The 11041-nt window shown below is 37.5% G+C and overlaps 1 protein-coding gene across 2 annotated transcripts in view; it reads right to left on the bottom strand.

Moving 5' to 3' along the window:
• Positions 1-11041, bottom strand: part of LOC106880850 (dual specificity mitogen-activated protein kinase kinase 1) — a 62949-nt gene that overhangs the window by 2385 nt on the left and 49523 nt on the right. For both annotated transcript variants that reach the window (XM_014930988.2, XM_014930989.2), the window contains exons 9-10: positions 2670-2731; positions 845-890 (exon numbers count right to left, since the gene is read on the bottom strand). In XM_014930988.2, the coding sequence (XP_014786474.1) occupies positions 845-890; positions 2670-2731 (108 nt within the window). The remainder of the gene's footprint in view (positions 1-844; positions 891-2669; positions 2732-11041) is intronic.

Raw genomic sequence — 11041 nt, 5'->3', positions numbered from 1 at the left:
TATATATATATATATATATATTGTACATTGAAAGTACAAACTGCCCAGAGCAGAAGTAGAGTAAGTTACTTATAGTAGAGACCACCCAATCTACGGATAACACAGCCATAATAAGGAGCCTACATCAGAGGCAACCCAAGGTGTTTATACGAAGTAACCCAAAGTATTCGTATGAGAGGCAAACCAAGGTATCTATACGAGAGGCAAACCAAGGTATCTATATGAGAGGCAAACCAAGGTATCTATATGAGAGGCATCCCAATACCTCATCACTGCTACTTTAGCTCTGCTTCGGTTCCTCCCACCCACTCTTCAACAGTGCGAGTAGCCATGTAATTCCTCTGTAGCAGAAAACCTGTTCATACTTTTAACTTCTCATATATCCTAGCTTAAAACCACTTCCCTCTCTACTGTCAGAAGAAATCTTAGTTACGCAAACTGCGTGGCAACCCCACTGGTGCTGGTGCCACAAAAGAAAGAGTGAGTTCACACTGTAGAAACATTTGTCATAACAGATATTGGAGTAAGATGGAGTCCTTAAGCTCTTTAAATCTGTCAAATCATCCAACCCATGCCAGCATAGAAGATGGATGTTAAAACATGATGATGGTAATAACGATGATGCACAGATATGAAATAGATAGACACATAAATAGATTGATAGATAGGTAGACAGACAGACACAGATAGGTATGTAGACAAAGAGGTAGTTTGACACACAAATAGATAAACAGATAGGTAGATAGACAGAGAGAGAGAGAGAGAGAGGTAGACTGACACACAAATAGGTTGAGAGACAGATAGACAAACAGAGAAATAGATAGAGAGAGAAGCAATAATTCACCTTCAGTGACTGTAAATCTGCCCTTTCTGATGGATTTTTCTTCAAGCTTTAAAAAAATAAATGAAAAAAAAAATAAAACTTCATTAAAAAAAAAGAAAAAAATTAAGCATAATTATAAAATCATTTTGTCACTAGCGATCTGGGATTGAACCCAGTTCATAGCTGTGCATTTCAATAAAATCTTCCCCCACTATCTTCACCCCTCTACTATATGATCCTATTTCATCTCTATTCATTTGATCTCTCTACTCATTTGATCTTATTTCGTGTCGATTAACTTTAAACATATTGTTTTCAAATTTTGACACAAGGCCAGCAATTTCGGCAATTACATTTAAGTCGATAACATCGACCCCAGTGTTCAGCTGGTACTTATTTTATCAACCCCAAAAGGATGATAGGCAAAGTCAACCTTGGAGGAATTTGAACTCAAAACGTAAAGACACACAAAATGTAACTAAACACTGACATATATTAACAAACTGTTACATGTGCCTGTACAGATTCCAGATACTGGACTAACTGTGGCCATTCTAGAGCAATGAATGCAGTAAGAGGGGAGGTAACAGATACAAAACAAAATACCACCAACTGTTAGATCAAATAGCAAAAATGAGGACTTAGTGTTGTTGTTGTCAATGCGTAGGATCCATCCATCATAGAGTGTTAAATTTATAGTTTTCTTTTTTTTAAAGGGTTAAGAGGCAGGGTGGAGGTGCAATGACCCAGTGGTTAGGGCAGCGGACTCACGGTCATAGGATCGCGGTTTCAATTCCCAGACCGGGCGTTATGAGTGTTTATTGAGCGAAAACACCTAAAGCTCCACGAGGCTCCGGCAAGGGATGGTGGCGAACCCTGCTGTACTCTTCCACCACAACTTTCTCTCACTCTTACTTACTGTTTCTGTTGTGCTTGTAATTCAAAGGGTCAGCCTTGGCATATTCTGTGTCACACTGAATATCCTTGAGAACTACGTTAAGGGTACACATGTCTGTGGAGTGCTCAGCCACTTGCACATTAATTTCATGAGCAGGCTGTTCCGTTGATCGGATCAACTGGAACCCTCGACGTTGTAAGCGACGGAGGGCCAACACACACACACACATAAGAGGCAGGGCAGTTTCCCAGGAAGGGCAATGCTCAAGACTTTTCCCAGGGCCTCTTAGACTGGTCAAGATTGATTGCATGATATGCACAGGTTATCTTTTTCCTTTTTACTTGTTTCAGCCATTAGACTGTGGACATGCTGGAGCACCATCTTGGAGAGTTTTTAGTCAAGTGAATCAACCCCAGTACTTTTTTTTATTTTTAAACCTGGTATATATTCTATCAGTTACTTTTGCCAAACCACTAAGTTATGGGAGATATAAACACACCAAAACTGGTTGCCAAGTGGTTGTAAGGGACAAACATAGACACAAACAGATGCACGTATATGACAGGCTTCTTTCAGTTTCCACCTATCAAATCCATTCACAAAGCTTTAGTCAGCCTGCAGCTATAGAAGATACTTGTCCAGGGTGCCACACAGTGAGATTGAACCTGGAACCATATGGTTGGGAAGCAAACTTCTTACCACATGGCCATGCCTGCATCTATTATCTTCAGATCAGGGCCCATGCCCTACTGCTTACAACAGAGTGGACCCTGCTGTAGGTATCCATAGGGTGAGTGGCGGCAGTGGAGGTAAAGCAAGTGATAGATTATTAAGTCCACCCCAAACAGAGATGATGCGTTTGTCTGACACAGCTGTAATGACTTCCTGTGAGGAGAATGGCAAAAGAAGATGATGACGGTGATGACAACGATGATGACAGTGACTTACCATCTATCCACAAAATCTATGAATTCTGGAGAAAATTTTCCTTTTGGTAACGAAGGTGGTGGCTAAAAAAATGGAAAACAATTCATTGAAAACATTTGATTAATATTAACAGCAACAAGATACACACATGCAGAAAACCTACTCATACACATCATAGGCAACTCATACACACATAACTAGTATATACAGTACACATACATACACATAGCAGACACACACTGAAACTACATACACCTTATATACACACATCTCAAATACATTCACATCTGAAAATTTACAAAACCATTTTCCTGGTGCCAGAATTTTCTAGATAAGATTGAAGTAGTTGTAGGACTAGCTTAGTATTTAATTATTAATACAGCAACACACACATTCTCATTAGTTAACTACTAATTATTACAGGTCACACACTCACTTACTGACTGTTGGTCATAAATTACATGACAATAATTTACTAATCATTAAAATATCACACACACACACATACATTAACAGCTAATTCTTAATATATCAAACTCACTGACTGAGCAAATCTATGATCTAAGGGGTTTCAACCATGACTATACCATAGTGTATGGCTCAGTGGTTAGAGCGTCGGGCTCACAATCATAAGGTAGTGAGTTCAATTCCCGGACCAGGCTGCATGTTGTGTTCTTGAGCAAGACACTTTATTTCATGTTCCTCCCATTCACTCAGCTGTAGAAATGTGTTGCGACGTCACAGGTGCCAAGCTGTATCGGCCTTTGTCTTTCCCTTGGACGACATCGGTGGAGTGGAGAGGGGAGACCGGTATGCATGGGCGACTGCTGGTCTTCCATAAATAACCTTGCCTGGACTTGTGCCTCGGAAGGTAACTTTCTAGGTGCAATCCCATGGTCAGTCATAACTGAAGGGGGTCTCAGTAGTGTATGATCTGAGGTTGATTTGGCAGCAACTTCTTGTAGGTTGAGCCACTGTATAGAGCAGTGGGTTCTCAACCATGTTGCTATCCAGGCCAGGTCCAAAACCTGAATTTTTTAAGGATGCTACACCAATAAAAAAAACAAGTAAAACAATTCAATTAAAGACAAATTCATTATATTCATAGAGGGAAGACTGTCGGGGGCTGCCAGAAAGATGCTCGAGGGCCACATGTGACCCTGGAAGCCACAGCTGAGAACTGCTGATATAGAAGTTCCTTTGTTAAAGTGAACTGCTGATGTATCATCATCAGAATAACAAATAACAAAGGGCTTAGCACTAGACATGTCTTCCTTCAAACCAACACAACTGAACCTCCTAGAAATACCGACCTAACTGCATTCCAATTATGCCCTACCATCTTAAATAACATACAATACATTGGAGAATGTAATCCTGCTGGAATGCCTTTGGTCGTAAAGCTGCTCAATCAAGGATGACCTGGGGCTAAACAACATCGACATCAACAACAACGCCAACCTTACTTTTTGATTTGTTGTTCTAAGTGGCCAGGAGAAGCTAAAATACTTTCAGACTAACAGAACTAAGGAGATCATTACAATTCATCAAACCACACTCCCAACAGCTTTAGCTACACATACATACAAACACTACTACTACTACTACCACAGGTGGTGGTGGTGGTTTTCATAGTATCATAGTATCACTAGCAGACAACTGCTTCTGGGGGACAAACTATACATCATCATCATCATCGTTTAACGTCCGCTTTCCATGCTAGCATGGGTTGGACGATTTGACTACATATATACATATATACATATATACATATATACATATATACAAACTCTTTTACTTGTTTCAGTCATTTGACTATGGCGATGCTGAAGCACCACCTCTTTTTCAACAGGAAGTTGAAAAAGAGTTCATAACTCCAACTAAAAACATTTGTCTCCCCTTACACACACTTCCTGTTTTGACACCACACTTCCTGCTTAACACAAATTTTTAACCCTTTTGTTAAACCTAACACAACTCTCTATTCTCATGCATCCTTATTTTTCCAACCATTATAAACATGAACTACCATTGAACTTCAAAAGCTCAAAGACAATATAATGTATTGGTATAGTTATTTTTTTATATATTATTTTCTTCATTTTGTACTTCTTTGTAAAAAACATTTTCATTCTCCTTCTTGATAATTTGCTTCGCAATGAAAACCGGTTAGAAATCTTTATTAAAATATGCTTCCAGTTTAGCATTCTGCCTTTTTTTCATTTTCCTATATATATATATATATTTCTTTATTCAAATGTGAAATAGATTCAGTGCTAGTGAAATAGATATTATTGACTACACATTCTTAATGTATGTGCTTAGTGTCTCACACCACTGGGTGTTAAAATACCTGAAAGTCATGGACAGCAAACACCTGTCCATCACTGTCAGGTGTTTGAACACCAGATGCCTTGAGGGAGCAATCTCCAACATGCCAAATTGCAGCCTACAGACAAACACACATAGCATACACACTAAGTCTGTTAGTCACTCCTTGTCTTGCCATCGCATGATAGTTGTAAACGAGCTTTATCATCATGCAGGTGGCATCCATTTCCAATCTTTTGTTCGGCATGTAGAAATATTACCTTACTTGGAAACAGGTGAGGACTGATGACAGGATGGGCATCCGAATGTAGAAAATGTGCCTCAGTAAGTTCTGTTTAACTGGATGTGATGGTGGTGATGATTGACATTAGTAAAGCCTTGATTTTCACTCACATAAAAAAACTCATTACCATTTTAAGAAACAACACAAAAATGCTGGCTTGCAAAAAGTGTCTTATGCTACAAACCCTATGTATGTGCAAGAACAACACTTCCAGAAGTGGAGGTTTTCTGAGTAAAGTACCAGAGAGGTTTGGCTTTTCATCCATTCTCTTCAACCTGAGTTTACACAATACCACACACTCCACAAATCATACAGCCTGTCCTCGCATGAACAATGACATCACATTCCCTGACCTTTCATCATTCTCCACACATTGCTGAACAATTCTTCCAACTCTAAAAAACAGAATCCCCTTGAAGCCTGGCAATATAACAAAAACAACAAGCTCCAAGTGGCCCCTACCAAATCCCTTTCAACAAGCAACACTCGAGAACACCGAATACACCCGGCCATCAATCAAACTTGTCAATGTAAACATGCCACAAATAAAAAAAAAGATAAAAATACTAGGTGCCATATGAAACACCTTCGCGACACACTGACACACAGCAGACATGGTAAAGAAAGCAAACCAATACAAACACAATCGGCACAATTACAGGTACCACATTTGGTCAACAGGAAAAAAACAACTGTAATGATGTACAAACAATGCATTAAAATTATTACACACTACGCAAGTCCTACCTGAGTACCCAATCACCCTCTCCACAAACAAGCCATAAGGAAGTGGCAAGAACAATAAAGACCGCACTACACATTATAACTGGTTGTACACAGACTACGTTTACACACTACCAATACAATGAAACAAAAAAAGAAACAACAAAAATAAAAGACCAACTGGGCATGCAACGAGCACAGTTTAATTTCATCAGTAAGCTACAATCTTTAACTACGGTTTGTGCTTAACCCATGGATAAATCACCTCCAAACATTTAAACAGCCAAGAACACTTACAGCAACATCCTGAGCACTTCTACTCCTATTACTACTACTCTCATTCAGCCAAACAAAGAACACACACACACACCTACATAGTGATAGTGTTGATGTTTCACAACCAACATTATATGTTCTTTAAGTATAAGTTTGAAAACTGAGTCAACAGAAAGGTGCAGTTTAAATGCATAAGTCTCTGGTATCCAAGTAGATAAAAAAAATTATCAGCAGAAGAGCACCCAAGTGTCATGACCTGAATGTGGCCTGGCCCCCTTACGGAATAAGAAATTAAGGGCCAAAGCACTTTCCTGAGAGGTGGAGTGGGGTCAGCTCTGAAGACCTTCTGCTGTTCACCTCTCTTGAGAGTTTCTTACCTCAGAGAAAGAGATGCAACATCAACAACTGCCTTTGGTCCCAAATACTGCAACGAGATGCACACCACCACCACCAGTAAGTGCAGGGAAACAGCAACTATTCCATTGACTCGCTCCACCTTGCCCACCTCAAATGAGGCCATCCACAGTCTCCACAGGTGTACAGAAATGGGAAGCAGAGAGTGTGCAACATGTCCAGGTTGTTACACTGTACTCGCCAAGTGATTCATCATTGCATGTTGGAATGGGCAGCAATTCATTGCTGCCCATCAAACTGTGCGTCGATGGTCATCAGCTGGACCGAAGTAATACTGTATAATTGGGAAGATGAATTTGTGGGTCCATGTCTTGTCATCTGGCTGACTGACTGTGACTAGCTTGGGATTGTCTGACCAGAGCTCACCAAGGGTTACACAACACCAACAAAATCTTAGTAATCGTCACACAAAGCTACAGAATGTTCCATGGAAGTGTGCATACACAAAACATAACATACAGAGACAATGTAACAACGAATATTAAGTAAATAAAACAATCATCTAAAAAGATATATATACATAGATACATACACACTGCACGCGCACACATATGCTCACACAATATATATTTTACATTTAAAATTATCATTTCATAATCAGAAAGACAAATGAGAATAAACGAATAATTAATATTATCAATAAATAATCTTTTTGTAATTTTGATTGAAAATAATGAAATTTAATTGTCAGAGCTAATTTTAACAAGAACAATATTAAGGTTAGCGGATGGAGATATTAAAAAGGGATACGTCATTAAGAAACAACAGTAAAACAGTGGGGGGAGCAATAAAGAAAGGGAGACGTTAACAAACACTAATAATGAAACAAAAGGGTAATATACATTACAGAAGTGTAATTAATGGTAAAATGGGGGCAGGGTATTCATTATAGATTATAGAAGGAACAGCAGTAAAAGTAATGTAGTGGGTAGAGACAATATAAAATATAAAGGAGAGATATTACAAGGAGGGGAGTATAAAATAGAAAGCGATGGTATTACGAGGAGGGGGAAGATAGAATATAGGGGGAGGAGGTGACATTCAAAACCTTTATAGTAAAATAACAATTGGCAGCAAGGAAATCTGGAAGCATTAGACACAAGGTCTCATATTTACAAGAGCAGAGCAATGGGATGTTGTGTTGTTCATGCTTTTCTCAATATGATGATAAGATGATGTGTTCATGCTTTTCTCAATATGATGATACCAAGATGGACCAACAGAAATAACATAGAATGAGATAGGTTTTTTTTTTTCTCCCTTCACCCCTCTCTTCGAGCCCTTCAACCGACAGAGGTAAATAGGTAGGTTGCATGCAAGGACAAGACGTGAATGCCAGACGAGCGTTGTAACGAAGCCATTCCTGCACCTTTGGCGGCACTTCCCCATGCAAAGACGAAAGGCTTGACAAAGCTGATCAATACACAATGAGATAATATATATATGATTGTAAATACATTCACATGCATAGATTTGATTCAAAGTTTATCCACAAATATGGGCCCAGTACATTAGGTATTTTATATATACAGATATATACATATGCTTTTGTATATACATATATATAAACTGTTAAGACATTTACATACAATTTGTCTAATGTGTTCCATTGCACACCGCAGTGACGGTTAATACTTGTACTACTCAGAATTATATACTCTATCGTTAAGAGTTGTAAAAATACATTAAAAGATATATATATTATAAATTATATGTGGTGCAAACAGTATCTGATACAGAATGCAATAGATTGGGTAGAGTGGATAGTTGTTTATACATTCATGAAAAGCCCAACCCCAGGGGTGAGGGTGGGGGGTGAAACTCAGAGTACAGTGTCAACCCTTGATATAACAAAAATATATATTTACAATGAGATAAATTCTTTGAATAAATTATATAATTTAACATTATTTTTATAATAAGAATACCTAGAGTATACACACATACATACACACATATGTATGTATATATATATTTATGTATGTATGTGTGTATACAGACCAGTGAAGTATCAAAAAATTCACTTTATTCAAGACAAGATTCATTAATACGATTGTAAACCTATAGAGAATAAAAAGTTTTGTTGTCTTTTTTTCAACTATGGAAAGAAACCAAAAGCATAATCTATTGTACCCAAGTATTTACATTATTGATAAAACACTTGGCTGATAAATATTTTGAGAGAAGAGGAGTAGTCTTTTCTCATGAACATTTCATCTATAGTTCTTTTAATGTTTCAGAGCTGACAAGTGCATAACAAAGAATGTAGTTTTCAAAGGTGTTCTCTCCTAAGACTGCGCTTTTGGTACTACCTACGTATGTAAACTTTAGGCACTCTCAAGAATGAATACTATTTCAAAAGAAATTACATATTTCATGGTTCTCTAAAAGCTTCTAACAATTTTATACCTTACAAAATAACTGCAGAATTTCCACAGGCACTAAGGTTGTTGAGAAAGGACAAAATTGATAATTTTGTTTACCCATGTTATTTATAATGTTCTGCTAATGTAAGTTTTATTTTATTGCAGAGGGATGAAGGTTAGGGTTTGTGTCAATAGGAGCGGGGTGTTAAGAGATGGTGACCTTTATAGTAATAAGCTTAATTGACAGGGAGAGGGGGTGGAGGCACATCAGCAACAAGTACTGACCAATAAAATTGCTATCGATAAATAGAATTATTTTTGTAAGAAAAGAGCAGTGTAAAAGTTATTTAGCTCCAGACTGGCTTTTAAGAGGCAGACCTATGATAAAAGGTGTTTTAGCTATGTATATCTCGGACTACAACAGTATGGTAACATTACCTCGATGGAGAAGTGGCTTTACATAAATAACGTAATTTTGGAGACCAACAGATTGATATCTACCAATATATTGGTTTCGAATTTTGGCACAAGGCCAGCAATTTTGGGAGAAGGGGTAAGTCAATTGCATCAGCCCCAGTATTCAACTGGTACTTATTTTATCGACCCTGAAAGGATGAAAGGCAAAGTTGACCTCGGCGACTAACGAAATGCTGCTAAGCATTTTGTCCCGTTTGCTAATGATTCTTGCAAGCATAGCAGGCTTACTCCTTGTAGCCTACAATACCATGCCATCTGTTCTTTTCAACTCTCTAACACTTTCCTGATTATTCTGGCCGTGCCAAGGAGGCAAATCTTTTGTAACAGTTCTACCGGGCACTCTATTCCGATTTCCTTTATATTCCTCTTGATGCCTTCTGATACTGTCCCCAAGGAACCAACAATAATTGGCACCATCTTCACCTTCTTCAGTTTCCATAGCCGGGCTATTTCGTACTTAAGAGAATTGTATATATTTATTTTTTCGCCTGCCTTCTTGACTATTCGTGGGTCAAAGGGGCACGCAACATCAACTATATAGCACAAGTGGTATATAGTGTTCACCACCACTAGGTCCGGTCTGTTATACTCTAGCACCTGATCTGTTTGGATTGGGAAATCCCAGAGAAAAGAGTTATTATTATTATTTGGTGAAATCTTGACAATGTGTTGACATATATACTCAGAGTTTTAAGGCCAGTGAAAAAAAAAAAAAACTGCTTCTATGTGAGGAGGTGGGAGTGGGACGAAACACGGTGGCTGTGTGAGGTATTCTACAGAACTTGTGTCATGGCTACTATTATGACTAGAAAAGCCATTTCATTAAGCAGATGCTAAACTAATAAACAAAACAAAAAAAAAAGTTAAAAAAATAAAACAAATCTAAACAAATATAGAAAAATAAAATATATGGTCGTTATTAAATTAATTTTAAAAAATTATAACCAAGAATAAAAATTTATGAAATTTAAATGGAAATGAACAAAGAAATTGTATTTAAAAAAAAAATCAAAAGTGAAATAAAGAAGTTTTGAAATGAAACAATAAACGAAAAAAAAACGTATTTTGGAGACCTCGATCTTTGGCATTAACTTGGATTAGAAAATTATCATAGATTTGGAAATACAGGAGATAAAGAACAATGAAAAAGGAAGGGAGAAAGCAAGTATTAAAATACTACATATATATATACATATATATATATATAGATAGATAGATAGAGATATATACACACACACACGCTCATATATATGGATATATATATGTATGGTGTGGAAAAAAAAAAACCCCACTTGTTCACTGTTCTTGATAAACACATCAACAGCTAACACAACACCAACACTGCTCTGGTCAAAACTATGTTGGTAACTGTGTTTACCATTTTTCAATTACCATTATGGCTTGAACCAGTGCCATTTGCAGAAATGTCCAATGTCTAACAAGAACAGGTTTTTTGCTGCACACACAAAATAGATTACATGTGCGAGTGTACATCTATCCATATATATATATATATATATATA

The sequence above is a fragment of the Octopus bimaculoides genome, chromosome 15 (genome assembly GCF_001194135.2).
Source record: "Octopus bimaculoides isolate UCB-OBI-ISO-001 chromosome 15, ASM119413v2, whole genome shotgun sequence".
Taxonomy (NCBI): domain Eukaryota; kingdom Metazoa; phylum Mollusca; class Cephalopoda; order Octopoda; family Octopodidae; genus Octopus; species Octopus bimaculoides.
Note: the sequence above shows the minus strand (reverse complement) of the source record. Positions and strands in the feature narration are given on the sequence as shown.